The sequence below is a fragment of the Xyrauchen texanus genome, chromosome 6, assembly GCF_025860055.1.
Source record: "Xyrauchen texanus isolate HMW12.3.18 chromosome 6, RBS_HiC_50CHRs, whole genome shotgun sequence".
In the NCBI taxonomy this organism is placed as follows: Eukaryota; Metazoa; Chordata; class Actinopteri; order Cypriniformes; family Catostomidae; genus Xyrauchen; species Xyrauchen texanus.
The window spans coordinates 39,208,260-39,229,064 of NC_068281.1; the positions used below are offsets into that span (position 1 = coordinate 39,208,260).

Genomic DNA, 20,805 nt, shown 5'->3' on the forward strand with positions numbered 1-20,805 from the left:
TAACGATCTCTCTCTCCCGCACGATCCTCTGCAGTCGACCTTTATCCCTCTCGAAGGCTTGATTAGCCTAATACAGGACGGGGTGTGTAGGATCACGACCCGGCCCCACCCTCCGCCCTGCCACATTGTCCAAAGTTAATGTGAGCTACACCTGAAGCTACTCTAATAGGAAACCTTTGTGATCTTGAGGACTTCAATCACCCTCTAGAAATTACCTTGACACCAGCTGGTTAAAATAAATTGTTTGGACCACTGTTGGGTGTAATCCGATTACAGTAATTAGTAATTAGTTTGTGTAATCTAAGTGCTTCTAATCTAGTCAAAAGGTAGTCTAATGCATTTGTATTTTCAATTCTTGTAATCGGATTACAGTTATCCAATGAAGTTAGTTAGTTAGTTAAAATGTTATTATTTATGTTGAATAAATTTAAAAGATTATGTTAATATGTGTCTGCGTTTCTGTGATAGCTTAAGGTGTGCACGAGCAAGCGAGTCACTGAGACGTGTATGACAAGTGTATGACTTGTTTGCAACAATGGAGGAAATATAGACATTATTAAGAATTTGTTGATTAATTCGTTGAAAATTGTTTTAGAAAGCAACCTAAAAGTAATGAGTAATGTGATTACTTTTGGATGAATCTGATTACAATTTTGTGTAACTTACCCAACACCGGTTAGGACTGAGAACATTTCCAGCATCATTTGTTTGATGATTTCACTTGATTTGACCATTTATTTATTTAGTTTTATATCTAATGCGATGACATTCAATGGCTTAAGTGTCCAAATAAGTGTCCAGGGGCCACTGTAATAAATGCAATGTGAAGAGGTAGCTGATGCAGAGGTCAATATATTTTTCTCATGAATTATATTTGGTTCAGCACTGGCTACACATCTGTCTTCTTCAGGTGAACAAAGTGCTTCCATCAGCCTCAAACAGGGGCGACTGAGGCAAACACTCAGAGTTATAGCTGTCACTTTGACAGAATAATAATCCAATCTTGTGAATGTGGACAGAAAGCTTTAAGGCATGAGGGTGTGAGACGTGGCCAGTGATGCAGAGACAGTTCTCTCTGACAGCTCAGAGCTTCAGGTCATTCACAAGATAAACTGCAGGGAAACACGGAGTACCTTCTGCTTGCAGCATGAAGCACAGTGTGCTGCCATAAACCCTATAAAGAAAGGATTCGTTTGCTATGTTTTATACTGTATGTAAAATTAGTTTTATCCAGTATATAAGATGCAGCAATGTAATGTTATTACAGGCGAAACTACAGGCAGTGTGGGGTGTGTTGGGAGAGAGGGGGCCCGTGATGGCTGGCCAAAAGGGTACTATTGAAATGGCCACGGACCAAATTTATGTGTTGACTCACACGTGTTGTCACTTTCCTTGTCAATCTGATGACTAAAGAATGGTGTTACTCCAAGTGCTGTCCCAACCTAGTTTTCTGCCAAAACACTTTTCAGGTCTTAATCCTGTCACGTCTTCATCATACTTTTGTGTTCTGAGACTTATGCTTAAGTTTTATCCCAGAACTACATTTCCCATCATGCACCTTCCAGACATCCTCATCACACGCACCTGTTCCCCATTCCCTCTGATTGTTGTTTCCAGCTGTTCTTTGTAATGTCTTTAGTCCCCATATGTGTATATAGTTCTGTAGGTCCATACAAAGCAAGTTAATGGTGGCCGGACCAGGTGGAACAGACCAAAATGTAACTCCTTTTTCTATGTACATCTTGATAGCAGTCTCCTTGGCGATCATAATTTCAATCTTGATAACAATCTTGATTGAAGTTTAATCAAGCTTGAAATATGATCGTGCCTAGAGACTGTAATGACAAGATGAACGGTTAAAAAGGAGTTATATTTTGGTCTGTTCTCACCCAAAACCAACTGGATTGCTTCAGAAGCCTTGGGTTAAACCACTGAAGTCGTATGGATTACTTTAATGTTGCCTTTATCTACTTTTTGGAGCTTCAAAGGTGTGATCACCATTCACTTGCATTGAATGGACCTACAGTGCTGAGATTTTCTTCTAGAAATCTTCATTTGTGTTCTGCAGAAGAAAGAAAGTCATACACATCTAAGATGACATGAGGGTGAGTAAAGGATGAGTGAATTTTTGGGTGAACTATCCCTTTATGGAACCCTTAAAAAAAGAAACATTTATACAAAGTGTTCCAATAACTTCAACTCAATAAATGAATTATTTCCTGCCCATGTATTTATTTGGTAGGTTGCCATATAGTAAGTGGGATAATGTACAGCCAGCCAGTCATCATCTCAAATTAAACTCCTTTAGAGTGATGCAATGATACACTCTGTCTGGGTTTATATTGCAATAATGACCTGCTTGCTGTACATTATCCCATACTTATTCATCAAGCACTTTAAAGTGAAGGATTGCCAATGAAAAGACAAGCTTCACAACTTCTCAGAGGGACATCACTTGAATTGAATTAATTAATGAATTCATGTTTACTCAGTTTTAGCATATTTTTCTCAAGCATTTTTGTATGGTCTCTCCAAGTGCTTTTTATTTGCAAAACAGGCTTCATATACTGCAAGTGAATGAGTATTGACAAAATATGAAGTTAGTGCGTTTCACTTTTGCAGGGCAGTGTTGTAGATACACCATTCTCAGCAATGTTTCTGGATGATTTGAGGATAAGCATTATCGCTGCCGTAACAATTAATTCACAGACATAATTCATTCAACTCATTTTGTCTGAATAGACCTTGAAAATATGAAATTTTCTAAAGCTGTCAGATTATTTCTAAGCAAAATATCTGCTGTTTAGAAAGGTTAGAACTTAGAAATTGGACCACTGCATTTCTAAACCTGTTGTTGACTCAAACAGCACCTTCAAGATGTTCATGCACCATCGACTTCGTGTTACTTTGAGTGATGGGGAAAAAATAGAGTGTGGAGAAAACAGCCTTTCAGGCAGTGTGGAATCACATCTTTTCGGGCTGGTATTCCCATTCTTGACATGCTAAATAATAAGTGACGGTGCTGTGCTGTGTCTCTTTGTATTCCTGTTATAGCGGAGTTCCTCTTCCTGCTGTGGGGAGTCTACCTGTGCTATGCTGTACGGACTGTGCCCTCTGCATTCCATGAGCCCCGCTACCTTGCAGTTGCCATATATAATGAACTCCTCATCTCTGCGATATTCAACATCATTAGGTGAGCAATATGTATGAGTTATGAGTAGCAACGGCAAAAGCATGGTTAAGATGACATGCTTTTCATTAGATTGGCTGCTTAGAATTAGAATGAGTGTGATTGAACACTGTGCTTGAGAGCTGATATGCAAATTCAATTTAAATCGATTTTTTGAGGATCGCCATTCAGACAGCTGTACATGGGCGGTGCTGGGGCTGGGCTACCGGGGCTTAAGCCACAATCTTTATCCGTAAAACCAGAATGTTTCTATCATCATGTTGTGATGTCAGAAGTACCAGTGCTTCAGTATCAAGTTGATACTAAAACATATATTTAAATTTTTAATCTACTTCTTTGTTTTAATGAAGAGGAGGGCATGGCCGGGCCGTGAGGATGCACGTCCGGCCCTGAATTGTCCTAATCAGCCGGGAGGAGGATAAAGATTAGCCAGAGGCATCAATTAGAGAGAGAGACACACACACACACGGCCGCTGTTTGTGTATGTGTATGTGTGTATGTGTGTGTGTGTGTGTGTGTGTGTGTGTGTTTAAGTTTTATGTCATTAATTTATGTCATTAAAAGTTTTGTTGGCTGCTCTGCCGGTTCCCGCCTCCTCCTTGCCCATTCTTACCCATTACATTGGTGCCGAAACTCAGGAAGGAGGAGGGATGCGCTGTTGTGGAGTCCCCGCCGTTGCCGTCTGCCAGGGTATGGAGATGGAGGGGCAAGGAACTGCGGGAGTTGGTGGAACTTCTGCCGTCTGCCAGGAAGGGTAGGAGCTATTCCATCAGCCAGGGGTCAGAGGACACGCTGCTGTCTGCTAGGGGAGGAGCGGCTGTCGTCTCCCAGAGGGCGGAGGAGTGGCTGAGGACCAGGCAAAGTCCGGGACCGGCGAGCGAGTTTTACTCTCTCTCTCCTTTCTCTCTCTGTCTCTCCTCCTCTCTCTTTCCCTCTACCCTCTCCCTCCCTTCGTCTCTCCCAGGACTTCAGAGAGGCGGGGAAGATCTGCCGGCAGAAGTACGGCCAAAAGGGCAAGTCTTCCCCTTCAGTAAGGGGGGGGTACATCATGCTGGAGTTTTCTCTGGCCTGAGTCAGGCGGAGAAGGAGTGTGACAAGAAGGAGAGACTGGCCGGGCCGTGAAGACGCATGCCCTGCCCTGAATAGTCCTAATCAGCCGGGAGAGGGATATAGACGAGCCAGAGTGCCAGTTCGAGAGAGAGAGAGAGAGTGTGTGTGTGTGTGTGTGTGTGTGTGTGTGTGTGTGTGTGTGTGTGTGTGTGTGTGTGTGTGTGTGTGTGTGTGTGTGTGTGTGTGTGTGTGTGTGTGTGTGTGTGTGTGCGCGCTTTTTTCCTTCAAAGTGGAAAAAGTAGACTTTCAAAGTAGACTGGACTCTACAGAGAGCTTTAAATCAATAAATACATGACATACTAATTCAGTTTTCTTTATGGCATTTAACATTGTATACATTAAAAAATACTGAATGTTATAAATGAAATAAACAATATATATATTTATTGGAGTTTTAAAATAAAAGATGAGCATATGCTGTTTAATTCAACAGTAACTTCTCAGTTTTTGGACAGAGATCTTTGTTGTCCTTCCTCAGTTGTTGCATTAGGCTGTTAAAATTATTTAGTGTTGCTAAACAGCATGTATCTCATTCCCTCAAAAGAGTCGAAATGTCAGTTACTGCGTCGACAAGAAACAGGGATTTCCTGTTTACTTCAGAGAATGTTGCTGTTGAAAGTATAAGACCAACATGAAACTGAAGCTCACACATATATATATATATATATATTAGGGCTGTCAATCGATTAAAATTTTTAATCGAATTAATTACATGGTGTCCCGATTAATTAATCGCGATTTATCGCATATAGAAATATTTGCTTAGAAAGTACGGTTCACACCAATCCATTACACAAGTGAATTTGTCAATCAGTTGGAGATTTATTATGAGGGCTTGTTTAAGAGCCTGTCAGTGTACACCTGCGTCAGACATTTATTTTTTTATTTTTTTAAGAAACAAACCAGGGGTATACATAGGGTTACCACCTGGCTATTGCTCTGTTGCAGGTCAGCAGACCTGATTTTGCGGTACACGAGGGAGAGATAACTTACTATTATTGTACTAGGTGAATAAATATTGATTTTATATTAGATGTATTTTTGCAGTGATGTTAAATGTTAATGACGGCGCTGTGAACGTCACTCAGTTTGGCATAAGGTCTACCATACAAACTCATTTTAACAGCACAGACCTACTCAATGTAAATATAATGAAGTGAAAATAATAATCTAATCGTTAAAAAGCACATTTCCAAACAAGCACATCAATTCCATTATTAAAGACTAGAAAGATTAAATGCGTTCTTACCGGGTTTAGTGCATCTTGAATTAAATTTTGTTGTCTGATCTGGCTGCTTCGAGTAGGGCCTTGTCCTTCATTATGACTGTAGAACTCCTGGCAGGTGTAGGTGTTCACTTTCACCAGGAGTTCACTTTTGATGAGGTCCACAGATGCTCAGTTCCTTGTCTCGGTCCACGCAGCGGTCATCAGTGAAAACACCCTCTCCACGAACGCGTTGATGACAGAAATGCTCAAAGCCAAAGATATCAGAGCTGTCATGTTTGGGGCACTGAACTGCTTCAGCAGAGCTGTCCGTGAAACGTCAGTGGCGTACCCTGCACTCTCCTTTTTTAGGGTCACCTGTAACTGGTTTTAACCATGTATATATTGTCTCCAATTCTTTATTATACGAACAAAGACACTTTTTCTTCTTGGGAGATCCGGATAGACCCATTTTTCTGTTGCAGTATTTTTCCCCAGTGTTTTCCCGCTCTGGCAAGAAAAAAAGGCTGCGCTGGGCATGTTCAGTGTTTTCTTATTAACTTTTTTTTTTATAGTGATTTTGTAATTAAAGGACGATGAAATAAAATGATGGCGAAATAATAATACCAAAATTGAAATGCGGTACACTGCTTATGACTTGCGGGATGCGGGACAAAGCTTACAATTTCGGTACTGTACAAAATACGACCTGCGTCAGACATGCTTGTGTAGCGTCTCGGGTGCGTTGCGTCATAAAAATAAAACGTTTATGTCACTGTGTCAAGTTAAATATAGTTTACTACTCAATCTTTAAACACACATTGAAATCCCTTAGTTCGCATTTGAACCCTTAGTAACGCATATCTGTGTTGTTTTCTTCACTGTATAAACTGTGATGCTCACACAGCTGAAATTTCACTTACTGCCCTCTGGAGTATACAGGTGGTACTACAATCATGCGATTAAATGCGTTAATTATTTTAACGCTTTATTTTTGTATAATTAATCACGCGTTATTAACGCGTTAACTCGACAGCCCTAATATATATATATATAAAGCAGCATTTTGGAGGTGTGAAAACTTTTCTAGACAAATGAACACTGATGCTTTGCTAATATACTTCCATGGGTGGAGTCTGCTCAATGAAAATAGAGATTTACAGTGAAGTCACGTTTCATTCTAGTATCCTTGCTCATATCATGACATTGAAGTTGAAACACTGGATGTGTATTTTATACAAACAGATAAGTAAGTGAGATTCTATCACAGTTGTCTCATGCCAGCACATTTAATGTTTGGAATAGGAAATTGGAAACAGGGTGTATTTGAATGTTCATTGCCTAGGCCATTTAATTCTGTGTATAGTAAATGTGCTACTGTAAGCATATTTCTGATTTTTCTTTTAAATAAAAAAAACTGAGGAATGAGTCAAAATAATTTAATTGGTAATCAACAGCATGCCACAGATGCTACTTCAATAAGCACTAATCTGGCTGGTTAAATGCAGCTTCTGAGAGTAAAAGCATGCAAGATCTTTTCATCAGTCCTCCTGAAAACAGTCATGTTTATAAATTACTGGCTTAATGAGCACTTTTGAGGATGTAATAATCACTGGATTTGCCTTTGCCAGGTTAGTGACATCGGATCTTTTAAAAAATCTTCAAAGTTTCATTTGCGACATGAAGTAGCATATATTGGATATACACAATACAAGTTAAGCTAAATCAAGCGACATTTGTAGCAAAATGTTAATTTCCACAAGATATTATTTTGACTCGTCCCTTCTATTCTTAAAAAAGAAAAAAAAAAACCTAATTGTGTAACTTTACACAGAAAATATTAGTAAGCAATTTTATCACACTAAAATCATCTTAACACGCTGTAAAGGGGATTAAGGGAAAGGAGGAGGTGAGAACCTCCATATAAATATTGACAATATAAATATTAGTTTAATGAAAAACTTAACCAAAAGACAGAAACACACACACACACATGGCGGTCAGCTGACCGCAAACGATCTCTCTCTCCTGCACCAACTTCCGCAGTCGGCCTTTATCCCTCTCAGAGGCTTAATTGGCCTGATAAGGGACCGACTGTGTAGAATCACCACCCGGCCCCGCCCTCCACCCTGCCACATTCCTCCCTCATTCCTCCCTCATTCTCGTACATCCCCCCACTCTTTCCCTGTGGAGGGGCGTGCCATCCGCCCATTCTGCCGGCAGGTCATCCCCGTCTACCTGGATGAGGGAGGGGACAAGGGGAGGGAAACAAAAATAATTAATATGGGGGAGGGAAAAGAGAGGGAAAAGGTCAATGCAGAGCGGCAGTGAGAGAGAGAGAGAGAGAGAGAGGAGAGAGAGAGAAAAAAAAAAACACTTACTCGCCAGTTCTCCGATATGCCGTAGCTTGGTCCTCGGCCACTGCCTCCCCAGGCGGATCAGAGACAGTCCTCCAGCCCCTGGCGGACGGAACGCCCCACCAAGTTCTTGGGGAAAAGCAGGGGTCTCCCCCATCACTGGCAGCGGTTCTCCCACTCCAGGTGGTCGGCAGCGAGCCCCTCACCACTCGTGGTCAACGGTCTCAGATCCCGCCATGTTTCAGCAGCTGGTAGGGTACTCCTCCACTACTGGCATTAGCCCGGACCGCTGCAAGCCGGTTAGGAGCCCCTTCTCCCCTCGCGGTCGGCTGCCGTTCCTCCAATTCCAGGCAGCTGGGCTCCTCCGTCCCCCAGCAGATGGCCACAGCTGCTCCATTGGGATGGTGGTAGTGGCGAGAACTCTACTACGGCGTATCCCTCCTCCTTCCCAGTTTTTGGCACCAGTGTAAAGGGGATTAAGGGAAAGGAGGAGACAAGAACCGGCTTGATAATATAAATAATAGTTTCATGAAAAACTTAACCAAAAGACATGACAGTTAGCTGCCATAAACGATCTCTCTCTCCTGCACCACCTTCCGCAGTCGGCCTTTATCCCTCTCGGAGGCTTGATTAGCCTGATAAGGGACCGGGTGTGTAGAATCCGCCCTGTCACACACGCATATACACTCACCTAAAGGATTATTAGGAACACCATACTAATACTGTGTTTGACCCCCTTTCACCTTCAGAACTGCCTTAATTCTACGTGGCATTGATTCAACAAGGTGCTGAAAGCATTCTTTAGATATGTTGGCCCATATTGATAGGATAGCATCTTGCAGTTGATGGAGATTTGTGGGATGCACATCCAGGGCACGAAGCTCCCGTTCCACCACATCCCAAAGATGCTCTATTGGGTTGAGATCTGGTGACTATGGGGGCCATTTTAGTACAGTGAACTCATTGTCATGTTCAAGAAACCAATTTGAAATGATTCGAGCTTTGTGACATGGTGCATTATCCTGCTGGAAGTAGCCATCAGAGGATGGGTACATGGTGGCCATAAAGGGATGGACATGGTCAGAAACAATGCTCAGGTAGGCCGTGGCATTTAAACGATGCCCAATTGGCACTAAGGGGCCTAAAGTGTGCCAAGAAAACATCCCCCACACCATTACACCACCACCAGCAGCCTGCACAGTGGTAACAAGGCATGATGGATCCATGTTCTCATTCTGTTTAAGCCAAATTCTGATTCTACCATCTGAATGTCTCAACAGAAATCGAGACTCATCAGACCAGGCAACATTTTTCCAGTCTTCAACTGTCCAATTTTGGTGAGCTCATTTGTAGCCTCTTTTTCCTATTTGTAGTGGAGATGAGTGGTACCCGGTGGGGTCTTCTGCTGTTGTAGCCCATCCGCCTCAAGGTTGTGCGTGTTGTGGCTTCACAAATGCTTTGCTGCATACCTCGGTTGCAACGAGTGGTTATTTCAGGCAAAGTTGCTCTTCTATCAGCTTGAATCAGTCGGCCCATTCTCCTCTGACCTCTAGCATCAACAAGGCATTTTCAGCCCACAGGACTGCCGCATACTGGATGTTTTTCCTTTTCACACCATTCTTTGTAAACCCTAGAAATGGTTGTGCGTGAAAATCCCAGTAACTGAGCAGATTGTGAAATACTCAGACCGGCCCGTCTGGCACCAACAACCATGCCACGCTCAAAATTGCTTAAATCACCTTTCTTTCCCATTCTGACATTCAGTTGGGAGTTCAGGAGATTGTCTTGACCAGGACCACACCCCTAAATGCATTGAAGCAACTGCCATGTGATTGGTTGATTAGATAATTGCATTAATGAGAAATTGAACAGGTGTTCCTAATAATCCTTTAGGTGAGTGTAGTTCACGCCCTTTGGCAATACTTTTTAAACAGTGAGAATTAGAACTTTAGGGGTTTTTTTGTTTTGTTTTGTTTTGTTTTTTAAGAAAAAAATGTTTGTGTGAATTTACAAGTAAATTCCTGGCTACATGCATGACTTACAGTCTATTTTACAGTAGTATGTCTACAATTTATTACAATTAAAAGACAAATGTATTCTGTGACTTCACAGTGAACAGGGCCATGACATTTCTGTAATGTTGCAGTGCTGTATTGTAGAATAAAAAATAGATAGAAATATATTGAATATAGAATTCAAAGTAAACACTAAACACCATAATGACCAAAACAATTCAAAATGAAACACTGCACCTTTTTTTTTATTATTAACACAAATTGTGGGTGTATTAATTAACCATGGATCCTACAAATTACTGAAAGCTGTCTGGACCCTAATTAAGAAGGTACTCTCGGGTCATATCAGCAGAACTTAGCAGTAAACTTGTGAGAAAGGTGAAGATAGCTGCCTTCAGCTAAATGACGAGCATCACTACGGCAGCACTAATAAGCCACTTGAAAGGTGGTTTATAAAATATGCCTGCTGTAGACAGCTTGTGCATAAATCTACCCAGGCTTAAAATAAACCAAATCTCCCTGCTGCTGATGTATATCTCAATCTACCAGCTCTCAGAGTGTTTGTTGCTCCTGAATTTCACTCTCTTTTGACTAAACAAAATCTTTTCATTTCTATCAAGCACTAGACTCAGAAATGTGCATTAGCAACAAAAAGTCTTCCATAGAGCAGTGGTTCTCAACTGGTTGGCCGTGACAGAAAACAGGATTGTAGGTCTGTTCTGATAGTCACGAACAGCAGGGGAAAAAACAACATTACAGATAATAAAATGCAATTGAGCATATACTGTAATCATGCATAGACTTTTATAAAATGAGAGGAGAAAATGCTTCTTATATCGTTTGTTGTTGATGTCAACGGTTGCACGTCTAATCAAACTCTATGGTATTTTGGAGTAAATTATTTTGTCACTTGGAAGAGGCTAGCCAATTTAGGCATATGCCAGCATAGACAGGCTACATGACATGGCCTTAAATCCTCAAAAAACATTAACAAAACTGTGCAAGGTAAAAGAAAATACAAGCCAGACTATGTTAGATTAGCACCGAGGATAGACATTGTTTAAGAAACCATTAACTAAACACATAATGTACTGTGCTGTGCATTTCTATTCCTATAATATAATGAAGTATTACGGCAGCATATGCAGCTACCTTTGAATGGCAGCCAATGGATAAATAGGCTTTTAAGGCAGCATAATGGTGTTATGTCAGTTGAGAACCACTGATCAAGAGTAAACTTGGTGTAAAAATGCATTAGTGTTAATTATTAAATAGCTATCAGAATGTCTGGCAGTTTAGAATCTATTTCTACACCCTCTTGTTGTTTGCTGAATGTCTGTGACCTCTGCTGTTTATAGCAGGTAAGCTCTGTTTGTCTGAAGAGTGATGATGCCATGTCTTGATACTTTGCTAAAACAGTCGTGTGCGAATAATGAGTCCGAATTTCCTTATTCGTTACATAAGGGAGAAACGGTGACCTCCGCTGCCACTAGAACATAATCAGGATACCTAACGCTGCTGACTAAACATTGTTTAAATAAACAGAGAAAGCTCTTAGCTGTCACATGCCACAATCAATTATCTTTGCCCTGATTATGCTGTTTGAAGCTCTATGCCATGATATTTAAGTGTATCTTTAAGTTTTTTCTTGGTTTATTTTGGAAAGATGTTTGCTTAATCTTGAACCTACAATGGCTCACTCCCACCAAGATTAGATTTTGCATTTGCAATTCTCTCAAACAGTTCTCAAAATAAAAATAAGTCTTTATTTTATTTAGATTATTTACTGTGATACTGGCAAACAGGTTAGCTTGGATCTAGTAAGTGCACATTAAAGGTTTTGTAAGCTGTTTTTCGGAATATCAAACATGAAATGTCTTTACTACCAGGTATCACTGGCAGTGTAGTTGCTTGTGTTTTTTTTTTTTAGCCAATTAGAAAACTAGCTAGTACATTCAGGTTTGGTGACATAGAATTGTTTACATGGCATTTGAGAATGAGTTTTGTAGAGAGGACACATGATTAGAGTTTGTGAAATGGCAAAAGTTAGCAAAACAGCTGAAATCTCGTACCGCATATTTAAAGGTATATTTCCATTACACGAACAGAATTTCAAAAATAATAACTGTTAACAAACAGGTTTCCCAAACACTCCCCTCTTCTGCCATAGGCAAACAGATAATCCCGACCCAACCTTATACCATTGGTTGAGGCAATGTTGATGTGTCGTCCTAGTCGCAATACTCATACAATGTTTTCATAGCACCGCAGTGCCACAGTGTTTAAACTTTTTAGTGCAATCAAACCACAAATAGCTTACTTATAGTTGTTTCTGTATATTACACTGGGATAGGAAAAAGTATTTTTAACATCGAAAATAAATTCACATCACCTTTAACAAAGCATTGGTTTTCATCTACAGGTTCTCTCTCGGCCCTGGGCTTCATCCAGACTGGATGCTGATGATATTTTTTGTCCATACACATGTGACAGTAACCATTACACTAGGATTACTTCTCATTCCTAAGGTGATTATTATATTTGTTCCTTTAATCTATAGAACATCTGCAAACCCTGCTAAAATACAATCATAGCTCATCACAAGCATATGTTGCATTGGCAGCATTGCAGATGTTGGTTAATAGGATGTTGGTGTGCTGATGTTCGCTTCAGGCTTCTTAACTAAGCTAACCAGCAAGTCCAGCATAGCCAATATGTTCACCAACACATCTTAGCTAATCAAGCTTGTAAAGCCTGTCAACTTGTCAATTTCTGGTGAGGCTGGTGACCATCAAGGTTTGCTGGTGAACATCTTGGATAAGCTGGTGCACCAGCATAAACCACTCTGCACCAGCACGGAAATTCATGCTGGGCTAAGCTGGTCTTTTCAACAGGGTATGTTAGGTATATTTTTGTTCATGTTTCATCCTTCACTGTAGTTCCTTTTCACCGGGACTGATACGCGCGAGGACATCGCCACAGAGGCTTATGAGGATGAGCTGGATATGCGTCACTCAGCCTCCTGCCTGAACAGCAGCACAACGTCTGCCTGGAGTGAGCACAGTCTAGATCCCGAGGACATTAGGGTAAGGCCACTCAGCTGGTCCTTATTTATTTACACTGAATTTGACATTTTAAAAAATTCGGAAATTATAAGCTAAAAATCGGAAATATGTCTGCAGTCTATGAAATTCCATTATTCTATATTTTGCAATGTTCATTATAGTAATATTTGAACCAAAAAAAATTTTCATCATTAACGCACCCATTTGCCGCCTAAAACGTGTATGTCTTTCCTTCTTCTGCTGAACACAAATGAAGATATTTACATAGATGTATGATATGTTTATATCCATACAATGCAACTCAATAGGATCCAAAATTTTCAAGCTACAAAATGGACATAAAGGCAGCATAAAGGTAATCTATATGACTTAAGTGGTTGAACCCATGTCTGCTGAAGCTGAGCAACATCTGTGGAAAGCGAAGCTGGGAGAGGAAGAACGGTAAGGATTGACAACTGTCGTAAATGATCTCTAACAGCTATTCTGTGTTACAGTGAGAGCTGGAAAGGGATTGTAGGGCAGTCTAGACCGCCGGAGGTTAGAGAGAGAGTGACACGCAAACCTGGCTGTGTGTGTAATCAGTGTGTTGTAAAGCCATTAGTTTGTGTTTACAGTGAAAAGTGCTAGAATAAAGACTTACGTTAAATTGTTTATCCGGCTCCCACTTCTAGGAATCTATCACAGTAGTGCCGAAACTGGAAATTTCTTTTTTGAGGAAGATTTTAAGGAGTCCTCAACCTTCGCTGAACTCCAGATCCTCGTCAGCATCCGCCAAACTCAACACCAGTCAGGTGCTACGGAACTTGATGCACCATCACGACCCCGCCGTGCTTCACTTCATGCTCATCAAAATGGGACCAGAAGATGACCCGGAGTCATTCGTGGAGTTATTTGAGCAGGTGGTGGAAGCATCTGGATGGCCAGAGACCCAGTTTGCGGTCCGGCTGCTGCCACTGCTGTAGGTGAAGCTCAACTGGCAGCCCAACAACTCCCAGTCGCCAACCTCCTAGAGTATCAGGACTTGTAACGACCATCTTGCAACGGGTCGGCCGGAGTCCTGAACAACATCATCAACATTTCCGCTTGCAGACGTTTAGCAAGCTCGGCTGCCCGTTCGCATTTGCCCAACAGCTCCCTGATGCCTGTCGGAGGGGACTGCTGGCCAAGGATCATGACGCCGAAGCTGTCCCCAGTGCCACCAGTCAGCGTTGCTTTCCTCTGGAGCAGATGTGAGACGTGACCCTTAGGCATGCCTTTGACCAAGTGAAAGTGATTGATGGTCAACGCCTCCAGCCAGACATCGCACTTGCATATCCATATTTTTCAGTCATTAAGGATCGGTTGTACCAAATGATGCAGGACACTCAGACAACGGAGGATACAACCCAATTGTTAATACAGCAGAGCCGTCAGGAAATGTTATTCCAGACAGCTCATTATAATCCAATGGCGGGTCTCTTATGACAAGAAAAGATACTGAACCATCTAATGGCCCATTTCTATTGGCCGGGCATTCATGGAGATGTTTGCAGGTGGTGTGCAGCATGCCATGAATGTCAGCTGGTGAATCAGCCAGCCACCCACATTGATCGAGGTCCCCTTCGGACGACTTGGTATGGACCTCGTCGGTCCATTAGAAAGGACGGCACGCAGGCATCAATTTGTGTTGATTCTGGTGGACTATGCAATGCGATATCTGGAAGCAGTGCCTTTCAGCATGAAGTGTTGCAAAGGCACTCTTCATGATTCAGCTTCCAAGTAGGGATTGCGAAAGAAATCCTCATTGATCAAGGCACTATGTTTATGTCACATACACTACAAGAACTGTACAAATTATTGGGAATTAAATCTATTCGGACCATAATTTACCATCCCAAAATGGATGGCTTGGTCGAATGATTTAATCAGACACTAAAGATTATGATTCGGAAGTTTGTGCACATAGATGCTTAAAAGTGGCTCGAGCCCCTATTATTTGCAGTTCGAGAGGTCTCGCAAGCCTCCACGGGGTTCTCCCCATTTTATTTATTGTACTGGCGGCATGCTCAAGGTCCTACGGAACAATTGGGAGGAGGGACCTTCATACAGCAAAACCTAAATTCAATATGTTCTTGACCTGAGAGCAAAACTACACACTGGGGCAATTAATACAGGAGAATTTGCTCCAGGCTCAAGAACGTCAAAGACGGCTGTATAATAGGGGTAACGAAAATGATAACAATAAAGTACATGTATTGCTCCCCACATCGAGCTCAAAATTTCTCACCAAGTGGCAAGGACCCTTTGAGGTCATAATCGATTATGAATAGAGGCGGGGCACATCATATTTAAGACCTCTACCTCCTAAAACCATGGAGAGAGGCGGTCCTTGTGACTTTGGCGATGGTGGTTCCGGAGAGGGAGGAGCTTGGACCGCAGGTAAACAGCCACCGATTGAGTCACCACAGTCACTTGTGCAGACCATCTCTCAATGTCCCAAATCATGGAAGTTGCCAGGTTGCAAGGAGAATTCTCTGATGTGTTCTCTCCTCTTCCCGGTCGTACAAATCTCATACAGCACAATATCGAAACAACACCAGGGGTACTGGTACGTAGTCGTCCCTAAAGGCCATGCTGGATATGGGGGTAATAGAAGAATCCCACAATGACTGGGCCAGCCCGGTGGTTTTGATTTCTAAGAGCGATGGCTCGTTCCGGTTCTGTGTGGATTATAGAAAAGTCAATGCAGTGTCTAAATTTGATGCATATCCGATGCCACGGATTGATGAACTGCTCAATTGGTAAGGTGCCGCTCACTTTTATTTGACACTGGATTTGAAGAAGGGATATTGCAGATCCCCTTAACGCCCATGTCCCGTGATAAAACAGCATTTTCCACACCGTTCGAATTACACAAGTTCATGAACCTTCCGTTTGATTTGTTCGGGCCCTGGCTACATTTCAGCAGCTCAAGGACCGAATCCTCAGATCACGCCTATCTGGATGATATCATTATTTACAGTAATGATTGGCAGCAGCACCTGCAGCATATGAGGGCTGGGTGGAAGTATGGTATCTGGGCTTCCACTTGGGTCATGGGCAGGTGTGGCCCCGAATTGATAAAACCACAGCGATTGCAGCCTTCCCCAGGCCTAAGACCAAAAAGTAGTTGAGACAGTTCCTGGGGTTGGCTGGCTATTATCGGAGGTTTGTGCCTAATTATTCGACCGTTACAGCCCGCTGACTGATCTCACTAAAAAGGAGGCACCAGATCTGGTCCAGTGGAAGGAACCATGTCAGCAGAATGAAGGTGAAAGCTGCACTTTGCAGCAGGGTGTTATTGCACTCTCCTGACTTCTCTCTCCTGACTTCTCTCTCCCTTTTGTCTAGCAGACGGATGCATCAGACAGGGGGTTGGGAGTGGTACTGTCCCAGATGTTGGAGGGGGAGGAGCTCCCCGTGCTGTAAATTAGTCGCAAACTCTTACTGAGGGAGACTATGTACAGCATAATATTGAAGGAGTGTTTGGCAATCAAGTGGGCAGTCCTCACCCTCCGGTACTATTTGTTGGGGCATGCTTTCACCCTCTGTTATGACCACGGCCCACTCCAGTGGCTCTACTGCATGAAGGATCACCCATTGGTATCTAGATCTCCAGCCTTTTAAGTTCGAGGTGGTCCACAGGTCGGGGCGCAGATGGCTGTTGTGGATTTCCTCCAAAGAAATGGGGTGGGCGGGTGGGGGGGATAGTGACCCTAGCCTGAGTCGGGTGATGGGGGCGTGTGGTTATGTGGGAGTGGAAGAATGGCAAGGATTGACACCTGTGAGAAATGATCTCTAACAGCTGTTCTGTGTTACAGTGAGAGCTGGAGAGACACAAACCTGGCTGTGTGTGTGTGCGTGCGTGCGTGCGTGCGTGCGTGCGTGCGTGTGTGATCAGTGTGCTGAAAAGCCATTAGTGTGTTTACAGTGAAAAGTGCTAGAATAAGACTTACATTAAATTGTTTATCCAGCCTCTGCTTTCTCCTTCCACGAGAGAACTAGGAATCTTTAACATTTACATTTTTGGGTTAACAGTTCTTTAACCATCACAATCAGATTGTGGTCCACACTGCAAAGAAGAATCTTGTTAAAAGATGCAAATAATGCTTATGGGCTGAACTTACAAAGTAGTTAAGTGCATGGTATAATATTTCAGCACAAAAACCTACATCCTGCATCTTATCACCTGCTGTCACTTGACTAATCACTTGACAAAGTGCAATAGATAAGGATCTATGCAAATTATGTCAAGCAATGTTGGACATGTTTTCACCATTACTTGATTTGCATAATTTATTTACTGAGTCAGGTTCTAAAACAATGTAGACAACATGTTTTATGGTATCAGCGGGCACATTCTTAGCAAGTACTTCCCACTGTGTCTTGTTTAAGTAAAGTGATGCATTATTTATAAAAATACCATGAAAATATTTTTTTCTTTTTGTCAGGAGGAACTTAAGAAACTCTACTCCCAATTAGAGATCTATAAAGGAAAGAAGATGCTGGCCAATAACCCTCACTTACAGAAAAAGCGCAGTTCCAAGAGGGGCCTTGGACGGACACTAATGCGGAGAATAACAGAAATACCTGAGACAGTAAGTCGACAATACAGCCGAGAAGACAGGGAAGGAAGTGAGCATGGAAGTAATAGAAGTACCCTGCGGAGAAACCCCTTTGACCCGTCTCACTCTGGGAAGTCAAGGGAAGACTCTCTGAAGAGCAAGATGTTCTCACTAAAGCGATCTCATAGCTATGATCATACACATGACCAAGGTGGGCAAACAAATGGGGGGCCTGAAGATAAAATAGAGAACTCAACTGAGACTTCTTTGCTGGACACCTTGATGGGCAGGAGGTCCAACAAGAAGAACTCTGAGGTGCCAAAGGTTGAGCTAGCTGAATCGACTGAGTCAGTGCCCTTAGTGTGTAAATCTGTTAGTGCGCAAAACCTAGAAGCAGACAAAAAGCCTGTACATCTTCGAACCTCAATGTTACAGAAGTCACTGTCTGTCATTGCTAGTGCCCGAGAGAGGACACTAGGCATTGCAGGGAAGACACACAGCATGGAGGATGCCAGTAAAAAGGGTCTCAAAGCAAAAGACAGCACAGTGCTTTCAGAAGTTGATGAATCCCCTGAATGTGTTCCAAAAATGATCATCAGCCAGTCTGTTGAGTACACCAAAACGGCAAGTAAGATGGGCATCATGAAGCAGCAGGTCAGCGGGAGTCAGCCCTCCATTTGTTCTGAACCAGGGAAGAGCAAGGACCTGTACGATCTCTCTGAGGTGTGTCCTTGGGAAGTTGAGGAGTTACCCACACCATCCGATGGTAGGGCCCAAAAGCATGTTTCCATTGCCCCAACTGAAACCACAACCATCCATGGGACCAGCACAAAAAATGTACAGTCCCAACACAAACAAAAAGGTGTGGGCCAATCTCCCTCAAACCGACGTCGCTCCAGGGATAAGACTGGGGACTGTGAAGAAGGGAGGAAACCCAAATCACCTCTCAACCTTACTGCCCATAAAGACATGTGTCCATGGAGCTTTGAGGACCCCTCTGTCCAAGGAATCGAGCCCGGAGGACTGTCTCCTGAGAGAACAAGACGTAAGAAAAGTGTTACTCCCACAGACGGAAAGCCCAAGATCATTCTCTCAGATATCTCCAAGTCCACAGGAAGCCTTCTGCAGCCTCCAGCTCTCATGGTGGACATCAGTCAATGGGATTACAATCCACCTGTGTCCCCCAACCAGGAAAAGATGTCCAGTCCCACACATCACTCCAAGAGAAGAGATTCTTGTTCAAAAAGAAAAGGATCCTGCTCTTCCAAAGAGAAAGCAAAGGACAAAGAGGATGATAAACGAAGGTCTAAAAGTAGGGAGCGGAGAAGCTCCTCGAGCAAGCCCTCACAACGTCGCACAAGCCAATCATCAGAGGGTGACCAAGTTGCCACGGTGGCATCTGACAGAAGGAGGAACTCTACAAGAGATACATCAATCCGCAACAGTAAGCGTACTGATGTTTGCCCGTGGGAGACAGATACACTGACGAATGTTACCTCAAATGACATACAACCACCAACAACAGAGAACAACGCAACTCGCACACCAACCACTTGCCTCAACATGGCTGAAATTTGTCCATGGGACTTTGATGATAACATGTCAGGGAAAAGTGCATGACACATTAATCACAAAATTAAACCACTCCAGTATGGTTTCTGAAATGACAAATTTCACAACATTTTTGAGAGTAAGCCTTCCATTTATTTGCATATATAAAACCTTATAAATTATTTAGCTAAAGATTAACCATGAATTACTAAGTCGCACCTTTTTCCATAACATTGGTTGTGGGGCAAGATTGAGCCAGTGGTTTAGTGTGAAGTTGAGCCTGCGATTTAACTCTTTTTTCGGGAAATACATTTTTCAGTGTCCCTATGTTTGTCCTGTTTCATATAAACTTAAGCAAAAAACTGGCTCATCTTACCCCACTCTACCTTTTATGATTTCAATTAAATCTATTTTATATCACTGAATATACACAAATCTCTCTCGCTGAAACGTACAATATCCACCTAGTTCCCACTTGAAGTGTGAGTTATGGACAACTAAATGAACAATCTATAGTATTTAAAGAAGTTTTATCCATGACATTTTAAAGAGTTTGAATACATGACCCATATTGCTCACAAACCTTAATTTGGGGATTTTTATAAAAAAAATAAAAATTCGTATTAATGGGTATTGTGTCAACATGGCCAAGAATAGATTTTACACATTCATTTATTTCATTAACGATACAATGAGTGGTAAACACCAGTCATGGTTGCAATTTACCACAATTTTAAATCACTTGAATCATCATGCTATGTAACACATTTTCATCAGCAAAATGCATGAATGCAAGTAAAACTCAAGATATTTTTATCTATGTTGAATATTGATGAGGATTACAGAGAATGAATAAATGGGAGATATTTGTTCAATCATTGCATGGGCACACTTATTTGTTGAAGAGTTGTTGTTACAGTATTGTTTGTCCATTTTACAGAACCCCGTCTTCTTAAACTCTGTTACGTTGTGATTTGTATTACTATCAACTGCAGTCTTAAAACATATTCAGTGATGTCAACCTACTGGTGATTGTTGCATCATAAGTAAACAAAGTCACATTGGCTGTTGCATGACAGTAAGGTCTGTCTTTTTACTGCACATTCTCACCAGACTGTTGTTTATTGAACATGCATAACTAAATTCCGTATAATTCAGTTGTTATTCTCAATAGCGATCCACCAGGGAACATTTCTACTGTAAAAATATAGTCTATTGTGTGCTTCTTTGTGATAGCATGTAGATACGATATCTCCAATCTGCAATAAATATTTTGTGTTCAGATTTTTTCTGGTTGGCCTCATGATTCCCTCAATTTGCCAATATGATATTTTTTATGTAGTCTGTTTAACATGTCAATAAGACATTCAACAGATGATTTAGAATGTTTGTAAATCTGATCTTAATATCTTTTTTGCAGATGTTATTTAGATTTAGATGCTTTCCAGATACATCTGGACAACAGATATCTAACAGACATCTCAGAAATGTACGTGTGCTTTCCAGGGTTTAGCTTTTGTCTAATGAAAAAAAAAATGAAATATAAAACACTCAAGCCATTTTTAGATTGTAAATACCAACATAATGTAGGTTTACATAATGTAAGTTAATATTGATATTAGTAATCAATATAAATATGAAGAGTGAGACGTATGGTCACTCCCTCTGACAAGCTCTGCAGAACTCCCCATTGGAATGAATGGGAGATTGCCATGAACGACACGTTTTTT

The 20,805-nt window shown here is 41.8% G+C and overlaps 1 protein-coding gene across 1 annotated transcript in view; it reads left to right on the forward strand.

The window, feature by feature from the left end:
* LOC127644873 (probable G-protein coupled receptor 158) overlaps positions 1-20,329 on the forward strand; it is a 75,343-nt gene extending 55,014 nt beyond the window's left edge. The window contains exons 8-11 of the mRNA XM_052128278.1: positions 3,055-3,193; positions 12,299-12,404; positions 12,816-12,962; positions 17,411-20,329. Of these exons, the coding sequence (XP_051984238.1) occupies positions 3,055-3,193; positions 12,299-12,404; positions 12,816-12,962; positions 17,411-19,144 (2,126 nt within the window). The 3' untranslated portion in view covers positions 19,145-20,329. The remainder of the gene's footprint in view (positions 1-3,054; positions 3,194-12,298; positions 12,405-12,815; positions 12,963-17,410) is intronic.
* The last annotated feature ends 476 nt before the right edge of the window (positions 20,330-20,805 follow it).